General features: G+C 45.2%; 2 protein-coding genes across 3 annotated transcripts; one reads left to right on the top strand and one right to left on the bottom strand.

The window, feature by feature from the left end:
- The first annotated feature begins 1,158 nt into the window (after nucleotides 1-1,158).
- On the top strand, nucleotides 1,159-11,936 carry tmem64 (transmembrane protein 64). Its single transcript, XM_084454865.1, has 3 exons — nucleotides 1,159-2,706; nucleotides 10,330-10,485; nucleotides 11,739-11,936. Exons 1-3 carry the CDS (start codon nucleotides 2,005-2,007, stop codon nucleotides 11,922-11,924), a joined length of 1,044 nt encoding a protein of 347 aa, XP_084310991.1. The 5' UTR covers nucleotides 1,159-2,004; the 3' UTR covers nucleotides 11,925-11,936.
- An 11,650-nt stretch (nucleotides 11,937-23,586) lies between these two features.
- On the bottom strand, nucleotides 23,587-26,859 carry tdp2b (tyrosyl-DNA phosphodiesterase 2b). 2 transcript variants are annotated; one of them, XM_084455219.1, is made up of 7 exons: nucleotides 26,664-26,859; nucleotides 26,406-26,530; nucleotides 26,043-26,234; nucleotides 25,423-25,514; nucleotides 24,949-25,067; nucleotides 24,676-24,846; nucleotides 23,587-24,309 (listed from the first exon to the last, which is right to left on the bottom strand). In XM_084455219.1, the coding sequence occupies exons 1-7, from the start codon at nucleotides 26,808-26,810 to the stop codon at nucleotides 24,019-24,021; spliced, it is 1,137 nt and encodes a 378-aa protein (XP_084311345.1). In that variant the 5' UTR covers nucleotides 26,811-26,859; the 3' UTR covers nucleotides 23,587-24,018. The 2 variants fall into 2 exon arrangements, with proteins under 2 accessions (XP_084311345.1, XP_084311344.1); XM_084455218.1 differs by having other exon boundaries at nucleotides 24,676-25,067.
- Nucleotides 26,860-26,926: the final 67 nt, after the last annotated feature.

Below are 26,926 nucleotides of genomic sequence, written 5' to 3'. Positions count from 1 at the left end.
TGACCAATGTAACAAACTAGAGAAACTGGGGCGGATCCATAAAGTAAAACAAAACTTTGAACAAAGCCAGCTCTCTGTGTGGGGGCTCTAGAGACACAGGGTTTGGACTGGAGGGTGCGGGGGGGGGGGCCGGAGTGCACTGAGCTGCCCCCCCGCCGGCTCCGACCCGAAGCAGGGGACATAGAGTTGCCCACACATGGCCACCCATTCATCTCCATTCATTTGGACTTGTTTAATCATGGTGAAGATCAACTGCTTTCAATAAGCTACATAGTTATGCTCGTAGCTAGAATACTGTTGCCGGTTATGCCATATCTAGATAGCTAGGTAGCTCAGTGAGCAGAGCCAAAGAGCACCCGCTCATCTGATCCCAGCTGTGTCAAACCCAGCTGCTCATAAACTGCAATGGTGATGCACCACCTGTATATTTTGGACATTTTGTCAGAGTATTAGCACCCTAATGTCGACCACATGCATTCATGGGCAGAGGCCTGCACTCTCTGAGTGCCATTCTAATGTCTAAATGTTTTATTGACAGTATATTGTGAATGCCAGGTAAAGTGCCATTTTTAATTTTCGTCATAGTGATTAAGCTACAAGGGTGGAGGGGTTATAAGGTTTTAATGTTTTCATATTGACCCTATTAACATTCTGGTACCACTAATGTTTGGACCAAAATCTGGATTGGATTAGCCCCTGGACTACATGTTGTGCATTAGGGGGTTTGCATATCTTGTTCATTAAGGTTGTGTAACCTTATACCAATGTATGTGTATATTAATGAAATATTACTCATATAACACATTGGAGACATATCCACGTTTGTAAGACCATTGGTTTCCAAAAAAGATTGTCTGGAAGTAAAAAAAAAAATAGCCTACTGTAATCAGGTTTACCATTTTATATGGGGGTACTGTGTGTTTGTTTATAGAGTGAAGGCCCTGGACTAAATGTGTGGCACAAAAAATGCGATAAAGCCTCCGTGTCCTTCCAAAGTCCAGAACATCTGGAAAGAGACCTTCCTTTCTCGCGACAGATAACGGGTGCCTCTGATTGGACGGGAACAGCCCGGGTCACGTGGGGCAGACGTACTTGGAACTCTGGGAAACAAACAGTGGTTCGTATGAAGGTATGAATAGCATGAGCGTCAACAGCAGTTCACTACTGAGGGAGAAGCGAGGCTTTTAGACACAGCTGGCTGCAAAAACAAGCTGGTCGCCCGACCGACTTCAACGCACGAGCTGTCACTTCGCCCGAGGGCACGCGCAGGCGGGACCGGCTATTTCGGCGTCTCGCGCGTTGAAAAGGGAATAACGTTCCACGGTTTGAGCAGCACGCAGGATGCAAGCTAACGTTAGCTAGCGAGCTAAGTGGAGTAGCTGTAGCTATGATTTATGCATAATGGGACTGATGAGTCGGAAAAGTTGGGGTCACGTACGGATTTACCCTCGTCTAGGTTTTGATTCTTCACACAAACGCCCGTCTCGGTCTGGATACTCGCACTGACACTCTAAATGTCGATTCGTCACCCTGTCACCTTTCTAAATTGTGGTTTTGTATTAACCGCTGTGAGTATGATGTATGGAGTGTGTGTGTCGCAAAGGCAATGTGCAAACGTTATTCATAAGTCATTTAAGGGGCACGCTCTCCAGTTTGTGTACCCAAGATAAAGCCAACAGTCATATCGGACCGACTAGAGCTAGGTTAGCTAGCTAACAACAGATATGACGGTTTGACTCTTTCTGAAGCGCACAGCAATCCATCGTCCTCTGTATTTTCAGAGAATGGAATAGGGTTGCGAGCTTCCAAAGCCCGTCAGTAACACAGTGAGTAGATGTTTGATTAGTACTATTTGATTTATTTGATTGGAAGTATAAAGTTCAATCTCCATAATTTCCTCGGAAAATGGTACGTTTTGAGTCATAAATCTCATCCGCCGAGCGACTACCAGGCACGGGACATCCATCCAGGCGAGCGGCCCCCTGGACCGCCTCCCAGGGCATCATGTGGACGGCGGGTTCCACGACCCTGCAGCTCTTTGCTAAGATCCTGAAACACGCCGCGGCCAAAGGACAGATCCAGTTGAATCGGTGGCTACAGAGAACGTCCACGGACGAGTGCGACAAAATCGACATCCTGATATGCAACGCCTTCGACGAGAGAGGCGCGGTCGGGAAGTCTGACGCGGCCCCGGAGAGCCTCGGCAGCGACGCCGGGGTGTCCTTCACCGGGGACTTCAGGCACCCGTGTTGCATCACCACTTGTTGTTTCAAGAGCGCTTTGCTGGTGTGCATCCTGACCGCTGTGTGCTTCTCCTCAGTAGCCCTCGTCCGCCAATACCTCAAGGACCTTCTCATCTGGGTCGAAAGTTTGGACAGCTTCGTCGGAGCCTTGCTGTTCATTGTCGGCATGATCGTCGTCTCGTTCCCCTGCGGCTGGGGGTACATCGTTCTCAACGTGGCAGCGGGCTACCTCTACGGCTTCGTGCTGGGCATGGGACTCGTCATGGTGGGGGTGTTGATTGGCACCTTTGTAGCGCACCTGGTGTGCAAGCGACTGTTGACTGACTGGGTAGTGAACAAGGTTGGGAACAGCGAGCAGCTCAGCGCGGTCATACGAGTTGTGGAGGGCGGCAGTGGACTCAAAGTTGTGGCCTTAGCAAGACTTACGCCGATACCTTTCGGCCTCCAAAATGCGGTGTTTTCGGTGAGTATGCCATGGTTATTAATGCTCATAAACTGTCTTTGGTCTCTCTTACTGCTAGCTTCGTTGGCCTATATGACCCTTCACGGTCCACTGTGCTGCTCTGAGACGTTGTCCTTCCAATGGTACCCACCAAGAATGACAATGTCCAGTTCAGGTCCCATCCTCAATCAGCAAATGCAAAATTAGCCTAGTCCAAGACCAGAGTCAAGAATTTCCACAGAGGGATAGGCCTGAGTACAGTCTAACATTAAATCCTTTCCTTTTACATTCATGAACTGAGACGAACTGGTCTAACTGGACTATGCATGACTCAACATAGTTGCTAGAACTTTGCAGAGTGCTAGAAATGTGTGGTGAAATGCTCTGGGCCAGAACAATAGTTTTTCAGGTAGGCACTCGTGTGAAAAGGACACAGGATGTCCAGTCCAGATGGATGAGTGTGTGCAGGGAAAAGTGTGTGTCCAGCGCAGTTGACTGGGTCCCTGTCTGACTGCCCCCTGCTAGCTTTGTTTGCAAGACAGGTCCCTTTGGAACAAGTTTAAATCTTTTACTAGGCCTACCGACTTTGTGACATACTAGCCTACAAGGGATATATCCCCAGGATAATGGATGAGTAAACTTTTAAAGGCTTTTCGAGTGTCTCTGTCAGCTTTCTGTAGGTTCTTAGTCTTTCTAGCGTAATACCAACTTCATTACTATAAGAATTTGACAACAAAACACAAACATCATCTTCTGTTTGGCAGTGACATACAAACAAGGAATTGGAATATTAGAGATTTCTATATGGTTTTGTCATCCAGAATGTCAGTGAAAGGAGGTTAGTGAACACACACATCCACTCAAGACGCTAATGTCTTGTCAGTGACAGCTCGGCCTTGCCTTTATCACCCAGAGTGTGAGTCTTGTCTGCTGTCTGCTTACACCAAGGTCAGGATATTGCTCCCATCTGCACTCCTCTGTTTCACCTGGGGCTTGAATTATTTATCACCCTTGATTACCCACTTCGATTGCTTATTATTCAATCATATCAAATTGACGTGAGCATTTGAAACAATGTTATTGTAGGCCTACATTTTTAGTTAAGAGCCATATGCTATTAACCTAGGGATACAGCTTGAATGAAAGTGACAAGGCAATGAAGACACTGTCAGTATTGGTCTCATTTTAATGATTGTGCCAAGTGGGACGTGGTGGACCCTTTTAAATGAGTTAATGACCGTTCACACTTCTAAGCAGACTTGAACCCCGTTTTATGTGTAATTGAGTATTTATTCTTTGCTAATGACTCACTATTATGGTCAATGTAGTGGAAAATTGCTGTCGTTTCTGATTTGCAAATGATTACACCTTCAGAAGATGTTTTGACTTCTTATTCAGGATAATGGCCTATGGGCTGATCGTCCTCAGTCAGTCAATTAGCATATACCTGAAATTAAAATGGATCAGCAGAATTGTTCATATTATAAAGTCAAGTCAAGTTTATTTGATATAGCACATTTCATGCGACAAGCACAGACTCAATGTGCTTCAAGAATAAAAATGCATTATACATGATGGAACATTAAAATAAGAATGTATTACAAATATAAAATCATGTAAGATTTAAAACGTATTAATAAAATAATTACAGTACAGAGACAATAAAAGTACAAAATAAACTTGGTTAAAAGCTTGTGCAAAGAGATATGTTTTTAGCCTGTTTTTAAAAGAAGACAGTTGTAGCAGACCTTAATTCATGTGGTAGGGAATTCCAGATAGTAGGACCATAATGGCTGAAGGCACCAGAAGCTGATTTAGAATTAACCTAGGGAGTAGTGAGCAGAGCTTTACTTGACGATCTAAGGGTTCTGACTGGTTTGTATTCAGTGAGCATCTCAGAAAGGTAGGAAGGAGCTAGACCATTCATAGACTTAAATAAAGGTATATAGGCAGTTTTATACATAAAGGCAGCTTTATCAAATTTCAACTGTCTGGAAATGTTCTCAGCTGAGCTTGGTACATTCTACATTTACATGTGGGGTTGAAATGTAATCTTTTTAAATGTGGGCTAAGCCTAAGGAGTGACCAGTGCAACCTAACAAATACTTGTCCTGACTTTATTGCCTGTTGGCCATGCTCTGTATATAGACTAGAACTCAATTCACATGCACTGAAAGAAAGACATAAGCCTAACTAGGCCTAACTAAAATAGTGCTGTGGATTCAAATGGTGCTGTAGATCTGCCCACAGGGCAAAAACTGTCACATTAGTTCACGGGTCAAGAGAGGGCCTGGGCCCTGAAAGTCTAGCCACGGGTCTCCACACAAACTTTGACACTGGCACCCCACTGTTTGCATAATAATTTACGCTACTTGTTCCGGAGTGTGGGCATGAATGCTCTCCAGCATGTGTACATTTGTTTTTTTATAATTTAATTTCAGCCAGTCTCTTTTGAAACTATGCTAACTACAGTAGCAGATGTTTTTATCCCGGGTGACTGGTTGGTTCGTCAGCAGTGGCTGTCACTTTGAGCTCTGAGGGCTGCGACGGAACGTGGATGAAGGTCCCTGTTGAAAGGTTCAAATGTCACACTCAGGACCACAGCACATTTTGACCCTACACTTTGCAGAGGACAATTCAGCTGTAGATTGCCGAATCCTCCAGTACAGGCCAGCTATGCCTGATAGAACTGGCCCTGTCGGTCCTGATAGAACTGGCCCCGCCGGTCCTGATAGAACTGGCCCCGCCGGTCCTGATAGAACTGGCCCCGCCGGTCCTGATAGAACTGGCCCCGCCGGTCCTGATAGAACTGGCCCCGCCGGTCCTGATAGAACTGGTCCCGTCGGTCCAGATAGCTGGTGAGTGGGATCCGTCAATCAACTTGACAGTGTTAAGTTACTAACTGTCCGTTTAGCGATAAATGAGATTCTGTGCATTGCTTTGTTGCTCTCTCTGCAAATCAGAGGAGTCCATACGGACCTAGTGTTTGGAATCCTTAAAGCTTAGTTGTTGCTCTGTGCTGTAACCAGTGGAATTGACCCTCACAGGCAAGCCTTTCCCATTGGTCGCCACACACACACAGGCTCGGGCACACATTAGAATATCAGCCTACTCAAAAGGATTAGAATCCACATAATGCCTCTTCACTTTTCATTCAGGGATGACACCCAGTTCAGATCTTGGTTAGCAACAGAGACCTAATAAGTCCAATCTGGTAGCACTGCAGGTTTTGGGGGGTATTTCAGTACGAGCACGTTATTATTACTAGCCAGCCTCCATCTCCATAGTCTCTCTGTTAGCCTGTATCCACTGTAGCTGCGCTGGACACAAAGGGCCAACCCACAGCTTGTGCTCTGAGCTTTTATTCAAGGGAAGGAAGTACATGTCGGAGCCCAAGCCTCAGCAGGGAGCAGACGCTCGCCAGAGCCCCGCACCGCCAGTCTCTGCCCCCAGCCCATCGGGGATTCAAACCCAGGCCTGTTTCACAGGTTTTAATTTAGCATTTCTATGCAAGTACTCCTAGCGGAGTCCTTGTTGTGGTTGATATTGTGTTTTAACAGCTTGGGACGATGGGGGAAGGAGAGAAGCTGTGGCGTGGCGTGGGTTAACGCCAGGTCACAGTGGGATCCTCCCCACGGCGCCTCTGCCCTTAGTGAGCACTTCCTACAGACCAGGCTGCATTTGCAATGTTCCCTCTGCACTTTATGCTGAAGTGGATTATTCTGCTACATTATACCGGTAACCTAAAACGCCATAGATGCACAGCTAGCAATATAACACACAGAGAGAGAGAGAGAGAGAGTGAAAAGAGATCTTAGAGAGTGAAACGCAGAATCCGATCCCTGGCTGTATATCATATTACTTTATTACACGTCCACGCCGACCAACGCCCAACCCCATCCATCTCCCTTGCATAATGAGGTGATAAAGAACGCAGGTGAATTCATCATTCCCAGGTAGAAAACGTTTGCTCAGCTTTTGATGATGACAGCATGGGCCCTACTCAATCTGTCAGTTGGGCCATCTGGGACTCAGGATAAAACTAAACCAACATTTTTCTAGTGACCCAGATACAGCATATATACATCAACGCTATCAACAGTAACTGTGCTTCTACCTTTTGTCTCAAGTTCTGAACATATATAAGACAGATTTTGTCAGTTACACCACTTCCAGTGTGCATTGTTCCCCCACAAGAAGACTTTGACTAGGCTTAGCTCATACAGACTAAGACTGGGAAGCTTGTTTTGATTTGCCAGTGTGTAAAACCGGAGGATTGGCATGAATCCTCAGCTGTTGTATGAAGTCATATCCATCCAGGCCCAACCCTAGCCCCTCCCCGGTCTCTGCCCGAGCCCAGACAGCTGTACACACTCTGCACTGACGCCTCGCTGGAAAACATTCCTCTGGACACAAACGCACAGAGCCAGATGACAGAGGGAGAGATGAGTAGCAAGGTCCCTACATCGCTGACCAAGGGCTGACGTGAGAGGCATGTGTGTCTTAAGGATGAGCCCACAGCACTGTAGCATCATGCTTACTCAGTGTGTGGGCATATCAGAGCAGATGGGAGAGACACAGGGAGAGACTACTCAGACCTCAGGGAGAGACTACTCTGACCTCGCATGCTCTGCTGTTGAGACCAGTGAGGCACATTGTGGACCGCACTGTATTAGCCTATGCATCGACTGTCCCATTAACCAAGCCCACCTTTCTCTGTTTGATTAGTCCTTAGAAGGCTATAGAAAAAGGGGATGGTAATTCTTCATGGAGAGCCTGGATCTAGCAAGAATGTTGTATGGTGCAGTCTTATAGAGCCATCTTTGTTCAAGCGTTGTCTTGCAGCAACAAGCCTTGCCCCGAGGCTGGTATCAGCCACAGTCGTAATGTATGCAGTGTCAAGGTCATGTCCGCACGCACACGCACATGCTTATGTCATCAGTCAGGATGTTCAAGGGTGACTGAGACGCAGATACGCGTTAGTATTCGGTCAGTTGGGTTGTGTTGGGTAATGTGGTGATATGAGAGAGGATGTCTGGGGTAGGGCTGTGAAATAAAATCCATACAGCAATACATCACAATATTATTTTTTTCTGCAATACTGTATCGATTTGCTTCGATTTTGTATCAGGAAAATACAAAGAACAAAACAGGGAATAGATATAGAAAATGAAGGACAGAATTCGGTCATAGATAGACTTTTCATGTTTTGAATGTCCTTCCATCCCCTCCGCCCTCAGAGTCACCTCCAGGGAGCGGGGGATGGAGCTGTATTTTCAGCTGTATTTTAAAATGTTAAGTAAATTATGTACAGTATCGCAATGTATCGCAATATGTATTGTATCCTATCGCAATGTATCGTGATACGCAGTGCTGAAAATTAACACCCGCCAATGGCGGGTAAAATTTCCATTTGCCGACTAAATTTCGGAGGCTATCCGCCACGCTGGCGGGTAAATGTTTGTACCAATAGGGTCATGTAATAAATTATGCGTGCGATGTCGCCACATCCATGCCATAGACCGGCGTTCTGTTTGTTGTGTGTTGCACTTAAACAGCTCCCCCGCTGCACCAAATAAAGTTTCAGTCACATGACTGTTGTGGAGCCTCGTGCACTAGGAGAGACTGGTGACGCGAGGCTACTCGCTCACAGATAATCGTTCCCATTTACCTCAAAGGACGCGCGCCACTACAGTAGATGTGTACCATCCTATCTCTGGGCTTCCATAGCATACCAAGCCACTGTTTCTCAGAAGGGATGTCTTTGATCGCTTGTCATGTAGCTTATAAGCTCTGAAGACGGTACTGGTTCCTCCTTGACTGACTTCACTGGTCATCCAGCTCAGGTTTAACTTTACATGATGACAGGCTGTGAGTATGTTACAGTACATGTATTTTGTTCATAAACACATAAAGACCATGAGGTTAAGGCTTGGATCATTTATATCTCATATTTGTGTAGGGTTAGGTAGTTATGGATAATTCTACACCGTGGAAGTGAATGGAAATGAATAATTTAATTTCTATGAATTGCAATGTTTCTAGGCATCGAATTAAACTAATTTATTTGAAATTTTACTTTGGCCTCTTCCTTAAAGGACTATGCTCGTTTTTGACAACCTGGACCTTATTTACGACATATTATAAGAAGTTTGACTCACCCAGATCACTTTTGTGTTGTTCGGAGGCAGGTAGAAGAAATTTAAAATCCAGCGCGAGCCAGTATATCCATGTAATGGCGGCGCACGGGGCAAAGGGAATGCAGCTTCTAAAAATCCATTTTCGGCCGCTAAACGGTTGTTTTCATCAATCACATTGCATGAATCGACAGTTGATATTCCTCTACGCGAGCCATTCTTTCGGTTTTCAAATACGTGGTCTGTAGCCACTGTAATATGATCTTTACACTGGCTATGCTCCCTCACATTCTCTGCGCTACGATCGGATTGTTGCTGACGAATGACGACGACAATATTCTCGGCACCAACTACGATCGTAGCGCAGAGAACGTGAGCCGGAGAATAGCAGGCTGCGCGCTGGCCTGTGCGCATGCGTGCTGGAGCAAGTGGGGGAGAGGCTTCTAAAGATCATATTACAGTGGCTACAGACCACGTATTTGAAAACCAACCGAAAGAATGGCTCGCGTAGAGGAATATCAACTGTCGATTCATGCAATGTGATTGATGAAAACAACCGTTTAGCGGCCGAAAATGGATTTTGAGAAACTGCATTCCCTATGCCCCGTGCGCCGCCATTACATGGATATACTGGCTCGCGCTGGATTTTAAATTTCTTCTACCTGCCTCCGAACAACACAAAAGTGATCTGGGTGAGTCAAACTTCTTATAATATGTCGTAAATAAGGTCCAGGTTGTCAAAAACGAGCATAGTCCTTTAAGCATGTATTCAACATAATACTATTATCTGAATGAAAAGTACTGAAACAGATGTATAATGTGACAAAAAAGGCAATTTATTATTTTGTCCAGTAAAAAATATACTTGGCCGGTGGATTTTTTCTTCTACCAATCCCCTTGGCAGATGAGCCAAAAAGTTAATTTTCAGCCCTGGTGATGCGTATCGTGAGGTCCTTGCCAATACCCAGCCCTAGTCTGAGGACAGTTACGACTGCAGACACGTTGGTTTGATCAAACGGGTTTATAGTAGATCTTTAACCACTGATTACATAAAATAATGAGCCGGGATGGTCCGGGGGTGTATATCACAATCCTATTAAAACTAACGATATACAGTCAGGGTTTTTCCTGGCTCAGAATGGGTCTTTGGGGGGTGATGTGCACACAATTTTTGGGGGAAACCTCTGTTTTATGCCGAGTAACCTACCAGCATATAGAGGCCTATAGTCTTCGCCATCGTTCTGACTGAGCACTTTTCACATTGGGAAATCTCCCAACATGACACAAAAATGGATATGAAGACAAAACGTTTAATATACTGATAACCTGTGTATTAATTAACTTGATTACTAGTGGTCCAAACCATGGACAATGCAAGAAAGAGGGATGGGCTGCACTTAAAACAAGCTATAACAAACTAGCTATACTTTGTTATATTCTAGCATCATCTTTTCTTGCCCCCCCCCCCTCCCCCAGATCACAGACGTGTCCTTGTCATGTTTTCCAGATCACAGACGTGTCGTTGCCAAACTACCTGGTGGCGTCGTCCGTGGGCCTGCTGCCCACCCAGCTGCTCAACTCCTACCTGGGCACCACACTGCGCACCATGGAGGACGTCATCGCCCAGCAGAGCGTCAGCGGATACTTTATCTTCAGCTTGCAGGTTAGAGGAGCACACACACACAGACACACACACACACACACACACAAAAGACAGACGTGGATAGCGCCACCCCTGGAGCAGTCCAGGTGTTGGGTGTCAGCGCTCACAACCCAGTCACCTAGTAATGTGGTTTTATTTGTCTCATCACACGACATGTACAATTCAATTCTTTAGCTCAACCGGGGGCTAGAATGTTTAACGGCCGCCAGCCTGGGTAGCCCGCTTGTCATATGAGTTGACTAAAGCACAGTATCAGATACACGTCTGACGGAGATACGACTGCCCGACTGTTCTGGAACATTCCGGCAAGGGCAGCATTCCACAGGTCTGATGGGACAGTTGGCATCTCTGCCCCAGTAAACATTGTGAAACGCATCCCCACCAACCTACTGTCAGCACCCACGGAAACTTACCACTTATCGTGTCATGTGCTTATTCAGCTGGATTGACAACTGTAGTGATGTCATGATGAGAGAGATTGTATGGGAACAGTCGTTTACTGTAAGTCGTTTGTTGTTTTCATTATGTTTTAAGGTGTGTCAAAACCTGAGCCCGAGTTTCATTCTGTTGGTATTCCATCACAGTACAGTGGGGCTGTCAACTGAGCTCAGAAATTATTCGACTTTCTCTCTAAATACTTTCCAAAAATTGACTATATTGGATTACTGGTAGGCCTATAATTTCTAATTTTGCAAAGAAATGACGCACTGGTCAGTACCACTTGTAACCATAAGGCACTCGTCTTACATAAGCCGCGCTCGGATCTTCCGGGAGGCGTTTCCTCGCCACCTAGATACTATTTAGTCATTTGGCCTGTTTTTTGGCCATGTTGAAAAGAAGAAATACTCATGCAGAATGTGTTTTGGCGTGATTAGAAGATAAGGCGGGACTTGCTTGGCAGTAGCCTACTAATTTAATCTACATTTTCAAGATCGATTGTGCATCGATTGTGTCGACGACTAGTCAAAGTTCAAATATTTATTTGACAGCCCCACAGTACAGGGGGTTTTAGCTACACAAATACTTACTACCACCAACCATAATGCCCAGTGACATTATCATTGCACCGCTTTCAGCATTTTCCATTACCTCACTTAAACTGTGTGAATATCTAACTACTCAAACTACTCTGTTCCAAACATATCCTTTATAAATGAGCGACTTTTAGCAGACAGGTTTTAAAGCCGCACACCCGGTTTACTGTGAAAACATCCAGTAAGATCCTCCCTCTATCCTCTATCTCCACCCTCCAGATCATCATCAGCATCGGGCTGATGTTCTACGTGGTCCACCGCGCCCAGGTGGAGCTCAATGCCGCCATCGCCGCCTGTCAGATGGAGCTGAAGACCTCCCACATGAACGGCAGCTCCACCAATCACAGCGGCTTCACCTACTGCAGCAAGAGGGCCTCGGCGGGGGGCGGGGTCAACGTGGTGTGATGCCGAACCCGCGATCAGACAGCAAAATAGAACTAGTGGCCCACCCCCCCATCCCACCCCCCGCCCCATCCCTTCTGGCAGTTCCGAATGGTTAAATGAGGTTGGTCCGCAGACTGATGAGGGTGTGTGAACCCACCGTGATGTAATTGGTGTGCGGGTGGGGCCCGCTGCTGAGGGGCGCTAGAGGCACGCGTGAACCCGGAACACAGTGCGTTTTCTTCACTGTGTACTGACCTGGACGCTCAGACCCAGCGAGCACACGCCAGCAGCAAGCCCGCTCTCTGAGCAAGATCAGACACCGTTCCCAGAGAGAGGGGCTGTGCGCTGTGGAGGAACTCATCTCCAGTGACATCGCGAGAAATGCTTTTATGTACTTTGTGATGGGATTATTTTTGTCTTTTCATTTTCTACTAAGAAACGGTACTAATTATGATGGGAGTTTATCCGGCTCTGTTACAAGAGTTATGTAGGCCATAGGTGGGGTGAATGGGTCAGGACAACAATAGGCACAGACTGCCTGCTAATAATATGAATGTGCGAACTAGAACTTTCTACAAGGACTTGTCCATTTCTGTCAAACCAATGCCCACTTGTTTTTTAAAGTTTTATCATATTACTACATTAAGTAAAGTTCGATCATGTTACTGCATTCAGTACTGATTTGCAAGGCAATATAAGGACATTATTATTAATTTGGGTATTTCAATTTGTCTTTTATTTTTGAATTGGCATTCTCTTGTTTTTTGAAAGTGTCTTATTATCATGATGTAGACAGGAAGAGACAGGTAGAAAGCTAAGCATTTTCATCAGCCTCGTAAATTTTGCTGGCTAAGATCACGTCAGCCGATTTTGCCTGTCTGCAAGTTGCGATCATTTTAGCGGTTCTGCAGTTTTGATAGGAACAGATGGAATGCAGAATTCTCCGCAGGAAATTCTAGAATGTTCTGCCAGGAAAAGACTGAGTGCAGCATGATCCACGGCAGGATGGGCATCACCGCCTCCTCTCTCTAGACGGGTTCCAGCTGAGAGAATATGACGGCAGTTTCTGGCCCCTCTGTCAGATATATCTAATCTAAGTTTTCATTTAGGTTCGTTCTTATTTTGATTGTCAGGTTTTTTAGGGGGGATTATTTTATTGATTCTTCTGTGCAATATAATTATACAATGAACGGCATGATTGTCAATTTCAATGCTGTAACCAAACTAAAATCTTTTTCTCCAGCGAACAGCACAGTGTGTAATCCATCTGAGCTCATCCTCACGTTGCATCCTGGATATTAAACCTAAATGAAATGAGAAGGCTACCTTCTATGTGCCATAATGCTTATCTATTGCTAGAGGTCTGGCCTCTTTTGACCTCCGTGACTTATTACTTAGTTATTACTTTGTATATTAGCTAGAACTTCCATGTCAACTGTTAAGGTTTGAATTCTTAAAGATACAACTGTAAAGTTATCATATGTTCTTTTGCACAGCCAAACGTACAGACAAACAACTTTTTTGATATTAAGTGAAACTTGGTCTTTCGTGGACATGTTCTATGTTAAGACTGACAATCAAACATAATATAGACATAAATGGATGAATGTGATCATCACTTATTTTTATTCTGTTATGATGCTGCTGCTCAGCCTAGATGCTGTGACTGAGGAATGTGGAAAAGGGCTCCTCTGAAACATTTTGTTTTTTGGTCCATCAAATTGATTCCCATCGTTGACCCCATTTTTTCCCCCAACCTCTTATTCCATCTATCTCATTCTTCTACTCTGTTCTTAAAAAAACAGCACAGACAGAGTAGAATTTACACAAACCACATTCCTTTGCTGTTAGATCTCTCAAAAGTTGTTGAGTTATTTTGTCTATGTCTATCCTGAAATGTCGTTCTCCGAGGTTGAAAGGGCCCCTTCTTTCCTGTCTCAATTTAGCAATAATGTTTGAGGAGTGTGCAAAAATCGTTTGAGCTATACTTCTATTAACCAAGGTCGGGGATAAACTTAATTACATTTAAAAATCATTTTTCCCATATTCTTGAAATTACTAGGAATTCATCTTATGAATAGAATATTTACCAATTGTTTTTCATTTGTTTTTATTTTTCAGTTAGCTTCCAGCACAGAGTAAATTGACATTTGAATGAAATTATTTTGTATCCCAGAACGTAGTATTTAAAGTATGTGGCAGAAACATTCCCAGGCTTGTGCTACAACATCAACCTGCCTTGTACCTTCCGCTGCCTATCTCTGACATGTACAGCACGCTGCCTATGACGTGGTAGATGGATCATGTACAGCACGCTGCCTATGACGTGGTAGATGGATGTTTTATCTACACCAACGCCATTGACCAGCACAGCATTTACCTTACCTACATTAGGAGAGCCCCTATGCGGATGTAGTATCACATACCGTCAGCAAACAGTCGACACACTTTCCTCCGACCCTAAACCTTGCAAATTGTCAGTAATCAACAGCTGTGAAGTTGATACTGTGTTTATATCTCGAACATCTGTAGGCTATCAATGTATGAATCGGTGCCTAAATCCAAATTAAGTCACTTCTATTCTACTGGACAAAACATTGAGAGGCAATAGCAAACGACGCCAAGTATAATGCAAAAAAATATACAACATGAGGACTTAAGACCATGGTTTGCCATGGTCTCACTTCAGAGATCTCTGATGGGAACTTTGATGTGGACGACAGAATAACTGAAACTGAAATTTCTTTTTTTATATTAGCCTTGGGCCTTCGTAGATTGGCTCTAACATAGATATAGTTATGCAACTACAGATTTGTATGGGAAGTCTTTCACCGATACTCCACAAAGCTCTTGAATCTGGGATCTCTAACTGCACATTTGAACAAGGTACGTAGGTTGAGTGGTGGCAGATCAAGGGTATCAGGTATTATGAAATACTTCCCCCACCTGTATCAAGTGCATTAAACATATACTGTATTTTGTAATACAGAGAATTTTACACAGTGTATGAATTGATATTTATCGCTGTACTATGCTTGTCCAGTGTTATTTATGAAATAAATAAAAAGCTGTCACAGTTTTTAAAATGTGTTTGGTTTTAATGTATTTATTGGAGAAGTACTTGTACTTAAAGAGGACAAAGGTTATCCATTGCTAAGTGTTCCAAACACACACTGTAACCTATCCTATTACATTCTCTCCAGCCAGTGATTAACAGAGATCAAATGCTGTTGTGTAACAAGAATCTTTGTCTCTCTGCAGGTTATCAATGATCTTATCTGTCCATTTTCACACTTTTCTGTTCACACTTTTACATTTATTGTGAATATGGTTCCTTCCTTAGTAGCCCACGGGCCCAGACCCAAAATGTAACATACCGGTAACATCTGGGTGGGCAAAATCTAGTTGTGATTTTTTAATTCCTACATCTTTAGATTATGTTTGATACTTTGCTGACTGCCAGTTCATTAGTGGTTCCCCTTGGAGTGTTGATGGAGAAGTTGGGCGAACACATAGGTGACTAGGTTACTGCCAGACTACTGGCTGACAGGGATCTCCAAAGGCCATCTCATTCCTCAAGAGGTTATGGTCTGCCAACAGATCCCAACCTGTAGAAGGTAACACCCTAGATTTATCCCAGCTGAATGCTGTCTTGAAGTCAGTTGTGAAAGATTCAGGAGGGATGTGTCAGACAAGTGTGATATTCATGAATGGGTTGATATGATGGCTATGTTTGTACATGGAGAGGAGGCAAGGCAAGTTTATTTGTATAGCACATTTCAGTAACAAGTCAATTCAAAGTGCTTTACATGAGACATTAAAAGCATCAAGACAAAGTGCAATACATAAAATGTCATATAAAACGAAATGCAAAAAAGGACACTTTTCTTTATCACATACTGGAGGGATATTAAGCTTACCAACAAGTCAGATGACATAAGTTAACGCAGAAACCCATGTGAACCACCCAGAAGTAATATGTGGCATACTAAAGCAGCGTGTTAGTGAGGGGTCATACTGCAGCAGGCCAGGCGGTCAGTTTCAGTATTCTACCCAGGACTAGTGAGTGCCCTCTAGACTACTGGCTCTGCTTGAAAAGGCTGCGGATGTTGAGTGTCTCTGGAGACTGGGCAGGAAGAATGGATCATATCAGAATCAGTTTTACAATCCAAGTAGTTTTTGTGCGTGGCTGTAAGTCAGCGCACCTAGAATAGCATATGTCCAGTACTTGTCACTTCCTGCTTCCCTCCCTGGCTTCCTCCCTGGCTGCCTCTGCCTTGTTGTTGACCTGCAGTTCTTTGTTTCTACCACAAGAGGCAGTGGTCCCAGAACTTGCAGTTCTATGTTGCTACCACAAGAGCATTTACCGTTTTCGGCCACAGGAGGGCAGCAACCCCTGAGTGGGCTAGAGACACACTTGTCTTCACCGGTGGGGGCAGGTGGGTAGCCCGGAGAGGGGTCCACATCCCCCGACCCAATATGACGTGAGGCAATGGTGTTCTTCCGCAACGGTGCTACCCAGCAGCGCCACCTGCTCACGTAGTTCCTGTTGCAGTTCAGAACGCAATGAGTCTTTCAGCTGTTGTAGGCTGCTCGGGGGTAATCTCTCAATACTGGGCGGTGGTACGGCTGGGGCAGCTCGGGCTTGGCAAGAGGTCACCTCCCCTGTGAAGGCTTGTTCTTGCTCTATGGAGCTTGCCTCCTGGTGGACGTCCTCAAAGGATGACTGGGAGTTTCGCCTCAGGTGGCGCAGGAGCTCACGCCTTATGGGGCCCTCCCACAGGCCCTTGGCAAACTGGGCCCGCAGTCTCTTGTCCTCCTCCCTCACCTGGTCTGGGTCACTGGCTCGCCACCTGTGGAGACACTCCCTCAGGCGCAGGGCAAATTCTTCAATCCCTTCCTTTTCAGCCTGCCTACAGTCGTAAAACTCTTCCATTTTGCTTTCCTTGATGATGTCTTCCACATGCCTCGCATGCGTCTCTATCAAGCTCAGTGCAGCGGTTCTCCATGTGATGCAAGCTTTTTTCACAGCGTCCCCTATTTCTGGCCGCAGCCCAGAAAGGAAGCTGTTTCTCAACTGGCTCTCCCAGTTTGACAGCGGATCTCTTCCCAACCGCCCCTGCAGCCTCTCTAGTCCGCAGTGGTCGGTATGATCCTCTGTCAAGCGATGCAGATACTAGATAAATATATACATAAATACAAACATACAGATTAGACAGACAGACACAAAAGGATATAAAATGCGTCTCGAAGTTGAGGGGTGGGAGGTCTTCTTCCCACCTCCCTCTCTCTCACCCCCCCAGACTTCGGACCGAAATAAGTCCACTCTAGGTCGGGGAAGCCGTGTGCCCCAAGCCGGGAGACAGGATACCTACCGCCACAAAGGCGGGCTACAAGTAGCGTCCTCCTGGCGGCTTGAAAGGGCACGGCTACAGCAACAGTTCCCCCGGTTCAAGTCAGTTACCCCAAGTGAGGAAGTTAGATCTTCGGGAGGACAGTCAGGTATAGAGGATCTACTCACTCGCAGCTCAGAGGCAGACAGTTCATGCGCAGGTGAGATATTCCAATAGTGTCTCAATGATCACTTTGCGCCCCGGGCTGATGTAACAGTTGGTTGAGGGTGCGCATTATAAATAAAAATAACATAACATAACATCACTCACCCACGGACTGGGAACAGACGTTGTCAATAAAGTTTTCCAATAAACGGAGGCTCCATTGTCACTAAAGTCAGCTATATGTGGAAACTCCACAGCGGTAGGACTCAATTGGTAGGCACTGGCAATAATCCCCATGAAGAAACGGTAGGCTAAGAAAAGTCGGCAGTCCAGTAAGATCCAGGAAGCTCCTGAAGTCTTTGTCTCCCCTTTGTTTGAATTTGCGGGTCCTGCTGGCTCAACCCTCGACTTCCGTGTCAGCCAATCCCCGGACTCGATCGCCGAGCTCCCCCTAGGAACAGGACAGGTGAACATTCACTCGCCTGACGGCCCCCCAGGTGGGCTTGTCGATCCGCACAGGACCACTACTCTGGACTGGACTCATCATCCCCTGGGAGGTTCGCCTCTGAGGATTCAGCAACACACACACGCACACACACACACGCGACACTACCAGTCCTGAACAGAAACAAGCCAGCCACGCACATAAGCCAGGCTGGACCTGGCCTGGTTTTTACACATACTAGGAATTTGTTTTGGTCCATCAGTGCATAACACTGAGGGATACAACATTAGACAAGTTGGGACAGGGCAAAGACAGTACGGTGCAAACAAGGAGTGCAAAATACAAAATACAAAATGGTGTGTGATGAGTGTATACAGGACAGTATGTGTACAGTGTGCCATGTTAATGTGTCTTTACAGACAGTGCTTGCTAAGTACTGCACCTCCATGCCGCACATGAGCGATGTGGGGGTTCGGTGTCCTGCTCAAGGACATTTCGGCTCCGCCAGGAGCTGGGATTGAACCGGGGACCTTGCGATCCCCAGCTGGCTCTACCTCCGGAGATAAGTGCCGCCCTTAGGGGAATATAATATTATATATATATATATATATATATATATATATAATAGGGGAAAATAACAAAATGTTATACATGAATATGAAAAGCTGGTCCTGTGAAAAGGCTATCATATATTAACTTACTTATACTGACCCTATAAACAATTTTGTATAGGTAAGGTTTTGCCCACTGGGATGGTATCTGGTCCGGGCAACGGCCTACAGCAGAAGTTGTGGTTGATTACCTCACTGTACCAGCCACACAGCGACAGCTGTATCAGTGAAAGCTGTATTAGTCCTGCTCACACTGCATCTCTTCTTCCCACAGAGATAATGCAGGCTGCTGGGGCTATTTGTCAGAGCGATTCTGCTCTCTGGCAGCGATGGATGAGGTTGTGTTGGGAGGGAGCGGCAGACTTGGCCAGGCCTCGCCTGTGACGGCCATCTCTGTAGGGGTTTGGGGAAAGGTTGTCTTGATGTGTTGATGATGTCAGACAGGGGGGGTTATAACATTTTGTGACAGGCCGAATGACAGAAATGGCTTCAACTAGGTGCTTGTGAACCACCAGGTGCTTTTTGACACCACAAACACTAACCATCTGCCATACAGTAAGAAAAAAACACATAAACAATGCAGGAACAGAGTAAAGCATTTAGTCATTACCATCAGGAAAGTAGGTAGATGCCTAGATGCTGATCTTAGGTCAGATGCGTCTCAGATGGTTAGGATCTCTGTGCCAACATTACCCACAGAGCACGCTCAGGGCCACATACTACCACAGACTACAGGAACACTAACTTGCAGAAGGGCTTTGAAAGAAAGTGTCTTGCACTCCTGAGTCCTGGCTACAACAAATAAAAAAAAAAAAAAAAAAAAAAAAAAGCCATGCTATTCTCTGACCGAGGAGCTAGGGCACTTCTCTGAAACAGAGAGGACATGAGAACAAAGGGACACAGGGCCTACTCTAGGTTGGAAGCTAGAACAAATCCACTGCAGCCGGAATGCCATGTTTACTGATTTGTAGCCATAAAAAAAAAAGGTTGATAGGCTCTGACAGAAGGCTGTTATTCACGTCTGCCGGAGAGGTCACATGACTGTCGTCTTGCCCCAGACAGCTGTTGCCTCCATCTGCACCCACTCACATTTCTCTCTCCCTCGTTCCCTGCAGTGACTCCATGGTCATGGTCTTGCTACAGTACCATACACTTGAAACCTGTTTTTTAAAAGCAGGGCATAATAATATTTGCAGAGTCAAACCATAACCTTATACGCCCAGCTTAACACTTTTTAAAGCACATTGTCTGCATTTTTGAAGGGTCTGGAAAGGTTTTCCCACTTGGTACCTACAGTACAGTAGTTAACTTCCTTCCTTAATCATCAGTCCGGACCTCAGGGGAGAGATGAGTGCGGGGTTAGGGTTTGTTATGATGCCGTGCTCTAAGGTCACAGCTGTGTCCTTCCCCGGAGGTCAGCTGGTCCATGAGTAATGATTGTCATGATGCATACAGAACGGTCTGTACTCAGCATCTCAGAGCCCTGAAGGGTCAGGAGGGGACAGCGCAGGAAGACGTCCCTTCACAATGTGTTGATGGGAAAGGAGCAGAAAGCTAGGCTTGGTTTAGGGGAAGGCCCAACACCAGTCTCAAAGACAGTCATACTTTTTTTTTTTTTTTACAATTTATTTATTGAAAGATAAAAGAAATAGTTAAACGATACAATTTCAACCTGTCATTCAACCCTGGCCTCCACACCTGAACCTGAGGTGACAGGGCCCTCTCATCACTGCCCCCCTCTGGAACTCTCCCAAACACCTCCAGAAGAGACTTCACTTCACTCCCCACTTTCAAATAATCCCTCAAAACCCACCTTTTCAAAACTGCTTTTAATGTTTAAACTTTAGCCCACATTTTATCCACACCCCTGTTACTTCATTCACTTTCAAATCATCCATCAAAGCTCACCTCGTCAAAACTGCTTTTAATGTTTAAAACATGTTTTATCCACCCCCGTTACTTCATTCATTTTATCTTGATTATTTATTTGATTATTTATATTATTATTAATAATAATAATAATAACTTTCATTTATATAGCGCCTTTCATAAAACCCAAGGTCGCTTTACATAGGGGCAGAACAGACAAGAGACAAACATGGTAGACAGAGACACACAACATTAAGAAACGGAAGCTAGAGGTCAAAGGCCATGTTAAAGAGGTGAGTTTTAAGTTTCTGAAGCAGTCCAGAGTTGGGGCGTTGCAGAGTTCTGCAGGGAGGGAGTTCTGCCACGCTGAAAGCTCTGTCCTCAAAGGTCCGCAGTCTGGTTCGGGGGATGGAGAGCTGACCGGTGTCTGAGGATCGCAGGGACCGTGACTGAGTGTAGGGGTGGAGGAGGTCGGTGAGGTACTGAGGTGCGAGAGCATGGAGGGACTTGTAAGTGATGAGGAGGGATTTGTAGGTGATGCGTGATTTGATGGGGAGCCACTGAAGGTGGATGAGGCTGGGGGTGATGTGCTGCCAGCGTTTGGTGCAGGTGAGAACCCTGGCAGCTGAGTTTTGCACGTACTGGAGCCTGTCGGAGAGTGATGGTCGGAGTCTGGAGATATTTATGAGGTGATAGAAGGCGGATTTGGTGACAGAACTGATCTATCTATCTGTCTGTGTCTGTGTCTGTGTCTGTGTCTGTGTCTGTGTGTCTGTCTGTTTGTGTTTTTATTTATTTATTTATTGTTACTGTGTCTATTGTTATGTTTTCCTCCCTTATTTTATTATCTCAGCCCCAGCTCCCCAAGGTGCAGGGCGAGAGGTCATCTTTTTGGTGGCATGTGTTTATTTGTTAGCAGGATTATGCAAAAACTCCCAGACTCCCAGGATTTTTTTGTCCAAAAAATGAACGGCGGTGAATGGGCGGCAGTGTTTGGGCGGCTCTATGGTTTGGGCGGCTCTATGTGATACTGGCCTGGCTGTCTGTAGGAGAGCTGTACTGCATCATATTCTGTGGTAGCCTGTAGCACTACAGGCATGGGCCCAATGACTGGCCCAATGACTGGCCCAATGACTGGCCCATGCTCAGGTCCCAAAATGTTCCCTGTTCCGTTTCTTATAGCAGTCCAAATGAAAATCCAGGGCCAAGTACTTGAACGTGGGAACCATCGCTACTGCCCCACTTTGGGTGCATCTCCTGGGAGGTCCTGACTCTGCTTTGACCTCTCACTGGGTTAGCAGACACACCTGTCCACAGCAGCCAGACTTTCCTACGGTAGGCTGCTATCTACATTTGTTGTTGGCCTCCACCAAAGACAGCATTGTTGTTGACTGGGTTGGATATTCTGAAATGAGTATCCTTTTCCAGCTGTGCGAGTCTCATGTCATAGATGTAAGTGGAGGCATCTGGGCAGTGTAGAATCTATGAATTTACAGTGAGACCTTGAAAAATGACATTCAGAGATCACAGTGACACTATAACCATAATAGGCAGACCATGAAATTGGAAATGGATTATTTTCCCATAAATATCCAGCACTAACGTCTCTGTGGTTTCTTCACTTATACTGCTCTCTAGTGGTCAGATGTCATAACATAATTATTTGGACTAGGCTAAATCTATTTTCAAAATGCACTGGTTATCATGAGAAAATGCGTAAAACCCGCAGAGGGATCAATCATGCATTCAAGGGGAGGGCAAGAGAAAAAGAAGTCTGAGAATCAGAATCAGTTTTATTAGCCAGGTAGCTCTTACACATACTTGATACTAGGAATTTTCTTTAGTCAACTGGTGCATAACACTGATGGAGACGACATTACACAGGGTGCAAGGACAAGATAGGACAGTACAAAGACAGGGAAGTGAAAATGAGCAGTACAAAATTCAACTGAAGACATGAAATTATCGAGCAAAGGGCGAGGCAGACACATTCTCATGGTACCCCCCTGTCAGTAGTGTGATTAACCACCGCAAGCGAAGCAAAGTCTGCCAGCTGAGGGCCACCGGGCTGGCATTCGGCTGCCACAGGCGGGGAGGTTTCATGAATTTTTGCATAATCCTGCTAACAAATAAACACATGCCACCAAAAACATGACCTCTCGCCCTGCACCCTGGGGAGCTGGGGCTGAGATAATAAAATAAGGGAGGAAAACATAACAATAAACACAGTAACAATAAATAAATAAATCCCAACCCAGAATTCTGCAGCTGAAAACCGAAGGGCTCACCTCCCATGCTGAAGGTCGTGGGTTCAAGCCAAGGTGTGTTTGATTTTTTGTCACTGGATGTCCACCTCCCATGCCAAAAGTCACGGGTTCAAGCCAAGGTGTGGATGATTTTTTGTCACTGGATGTTATAGAAGCTATGTAAAAATGTGGTTACCTGGTGGTGCTATGTCAGTTATTGGATTTATGTGCAGTAATTGAACATTTGAAATACTCCTGTTTTGAAATTATACCTACAGTATAGGTGTCTCAGTAATCTATAAAGAAAAACTGTCGCCAAGAGGCTAAGTAGGGGGAAACTATACCTATAGCTTAGTACCTAGTACCTTATATACTATAAGTGCTGCGTTTCGTAGATGTATTGCAGGTAACAACAAACAGTGAAACGGCATTACAAAACATACAGAATTGAAGAATTGAGAATTGAACAGCAACTTACTACAGCAGTGTCAAAGCTGGCTCGAATCCCTGCATGTGACCAACAATCCACCAGCACACAAAGTACAAATAACAATAGAAACCAGACCTGCTTCCCAGGCTCCCATGCTCAATCTACACAGGTTGGATTCATTCTTACTTTACAGGCTTCTGAGAAGTCATCTCTCTAGAGGTCAGATGTCACAAACAACTTGGGAGTCACATTTTATGAATGCTCATTTACCTTTAAAGTTATGCTACAAATGTTTTCTTGTTTCGTTCATCATGTGATGTTGGCTCGTTTATTATTAATACTGAAGATGTATAATAATCTACCATAAATGGTGTAGCAGTAGTAATTTACAATATTGCAAAATGACAAAATGCTATATTTGATGGGAGAATTTCCCCTAAAGGACCCAATAAAGTCAAAGTACTGCTTTAGATTACAGCTCGATAATAACAAGGTAATACCATGGTAATATCGACATTATCACCTCCAAGAAAGGGAGAAACATTTGTTTTCATATTTATTGAAGGTCTTTAATTATTCAGGCTTAAAAACATATGAGTAAATTACTTCTAAATATGAATGAAATAATAAAAAAAACTTCTAATGGCACTGGTATGGGAATGAACGAGGAAAAAAGAACAGACTGCCAGACATACCATTTGTGTTGATATGAATGCTGCCTACACAGAACTCAAGTTTCTTGCGGCATCTGCCATTCTGGAAGCCAGTAATATCTCAGCCATGATGCGACCAAGCAGCACACCCAAGCAGCATAGTCTATTAACAGGCTACTATCCAATATGCACATTAACAACAACTCATGGCCAGTGCTAAGATAGGGTGCATGTTAAGTCAGCGCCCAGTAAGCAAAGTCTCATGAGTCTGCATTGATAACAGCAAGGTAGTACTCAAGTAAGAATATCAGGACACGGCCACAGTCTCCAGACCCAGTCCCAACCTGGTGAGTAGACGGGCCCTCAGGAGGGCCCGATAGCGAAGCTACAGTACAGACCCCAGTGGTCGCTGGTGTAGCGGCCGCAGTCCAGCTTCTCCAGGCCCAGCAGGTCCATGTGGTCCGGGGCCAGGCGGGGGGTCCGGGGGGCCTTGGCAGGACGCAGGTAGACGCGGTCGAAGCGGCAGCGGCTGACATAGGGCACGCTCTTGTTGCTGTTGCCACGGGTGTCCCAGGTGTAGCGGCAGTGCTCCTGCTTACCGAGGCGTTCCCACACGTCACACACACCGCTGGGCAGGCCACCCACCTTAGTCACCTGCCACAAACACGGCGGGCATACGAGTTAGAGGGGACACTTACACTAAGTTATTCAGCAGATGCTTCCATCCAAAGCAATTTTCAATAAATAATAAAATAAACACAATGCTACATTTTCTCAAATCTTAGAGTGAGCAAGCTAATGGATAAAAGCAATAGATCTCTCTCTCTTTAATGAAATTATGGGAACTGACTTCAGTCAGAATAGCGTGCTTTCTTTCATTGACTTCCGGGAGAGCTTGATTTCTCTTACAGTACTTGACACTAGGTGGGCAGGGTTTGTATTCTTCTGGGTTTATTATATTTTATGTTATTTGTAAATAATCTAGTTTTGTCCCTCCATGTCTGAAACGCCTGGACCTACCTCTGTGTCTCTGAGGTTGGTGTCCCCCCCGAACAAGACGGTCACATGGTCAGGCGCCTCCCTCATCCTCTGTAGCACCGCCCTCAGCTGTCTCATACGCTCCTCTGAGTGGCCCTTACAGCTCTCAAAGTGTGAGGTCATCAGACACAGCTCCTGGCCCTTGAACTTGACCTGGTTCAGAAGAGGGATAGGGAACAAAGCGCACACACGGTCATGCAGAAATGAGACAAGAACAATCATTTTCCACTCATAACTCATCCTAACTGAACCGACCTCGGCCACAAGGAGGTTTCTCATCATCTGTGTGGTGGGATAACTGACGATCTCACTCTTCAGAAGCTTGACTGTCGACTTTTTCAGCATCATACCGGTGAAGTAGCCGTCCTCACTCCCTGAAGAAAGTTTAAAAAAAACAACAACAAAAAAACACCCAGGTACTGAAGTAACAGTGCAGGTTTAAGAGCAAGCTCTACTGCACCCTGCTGGTTGATTGGTGTAAATCTCATGCTACGAACAGACACACATACGGACGGACATACACGTCACGTATAGAGGCGGCTGCACCGCTTGAAAATAATCCACCTCCAAAGATTAGCTATCAGTTACAGCGACAAGCATAGAGGAAACAGTATTATGTGGATGCATTTTACAGTAGCGTTTTTCCATTGTTTCGAGTGAAGCATGTCCAAGTTACACTGAGTGGAAAAAGGTGCCAATTGAATAAAGTTGCAACGTTTTGCACCGTACCTTCAATGATCAGATAGCTGACTGCTCGTTTCTTCAGATACTGCACATATGGTGGAATGAGCTCCTGTAGCAACACCACATCAGGAGTGTATCTGCGTCACAGAGGACAACAAACAATGTTGAAATACCACTGGCGACCAATAATGAGGGTGGTGGAGATGGAATAGCTTTCTCAACTACCAACACAGAATGTACTTTCCTAAGCCCAGCACAACATGTGTGATAAAGCAGCACATACATCACACTACACTCTACCCACACACTGTAATACTTTCACCACACTCCATTCTGTATATATTGTGTATTTTGCATATGTACTTTTTTCTCTTGTGGATATATTGTATTTGCACTGTCCTATCCTGTCCTGCACCCTGTCTAATGTTTTCTCCATCAGTGTATGCATCACCGACCTAAGCAAATTCCTAATATGTGTAAACGATATACATGTCAATAAAGTGATCTTGAATCTGGTTCAACTTCTCAATTCAATCTCATGCCTTTGATTAGGCCAGTAGAAGTGACCTGGGTGCTAGGGATGAGCTTGAACAGAACTACGCTAGCATGGGAGGATTAGCTAGCCACAAGCGTTGTGTTGAGTTGAGAAACAGATGAATGCTTACAAAGCCAGGTAGGAGCACAGGCCTCTGGCTCGCTCTCCCAGGTTCACCATGTCCAGCCCGTCAACGTTCCAGCTGATCAGGGACAGTTTGCCATCCTGCTCTGGGTCCTTTGGGGATGTTGGTTCAACTTTGGCTGCTGCTGACTTAGTGGTGCTGCTGGAACAGGCAGGTTCTTCTTCTGTCAAGTCAATGCTGCAGGATGTTAGAGGGGTGGTTTTTAGATAACGTTACAGGAGATGCAGGGGACTGAAGTGTAAAAGTATTGTGTGTATGATGGTTGTCCAGCATGTCCATAGCTTGACGAGCTGCAATGTGGCAACAACCGTTTACACTAATGAATGAACAACGATTATTGCAAGTTACCAGGCTCCTTTAGTATTGTCGTCCACCTTCTGTTTCTTGGCTTTGGGGCTGCTGTCCGAATCTGGCGAATAGGGCACTTCAAAAACAGCCTCCAAGTCAGCCTCGAAAAACGAGTTCAATGCTCTCTGAGAGACAATTAAAGAAATAATTAACTTTAGTTGAGAAGAAATGGTTGATTTCTGAGTATTTTGTTTTTCGTTACATGTCAAGCGTGTTCATTATCTGGCTATGTTGGCTAGCTAGTTAGGCTAACATTACCTCCATTTCCCATTCATTTTCAGCCAGATAGCATTGAGCCACAGCGCTGTCTGAACCTGTGATTGAAGCAAACTCATCACAGAGTCGACTCCTTTCTTCTTCAATAGTTGAACCCGACTGTTTAACCGACTCTTTTACAGAGCTCATGTCTATTGTATTCCTAGTCCCTCCAAAATAACATTTGTAGCGTTTGTTGTTGGAAAAGTTACTCCGGATGTACCTGCTTAAACAATCCGGGTTGACAAAAGGAACTAAATGCTTTT

This window comes from Borostomias antarcticus (assembly GCF_949987555.1).
Source record: "Borostomias antarcticus genome assembly, chromosome: 21".
Classification (NCBI taxonomy): Eukaryota; Metazoa; Chordata; class Actinopteri; order Stomiiformes; family Stomiidae; genus Borostomias; species Borostomias antarcticus.
Note: the sequence above shows the minus strand (reverse complement) of the source record. Positions and strands in the feature narration are given on the sequence as shown.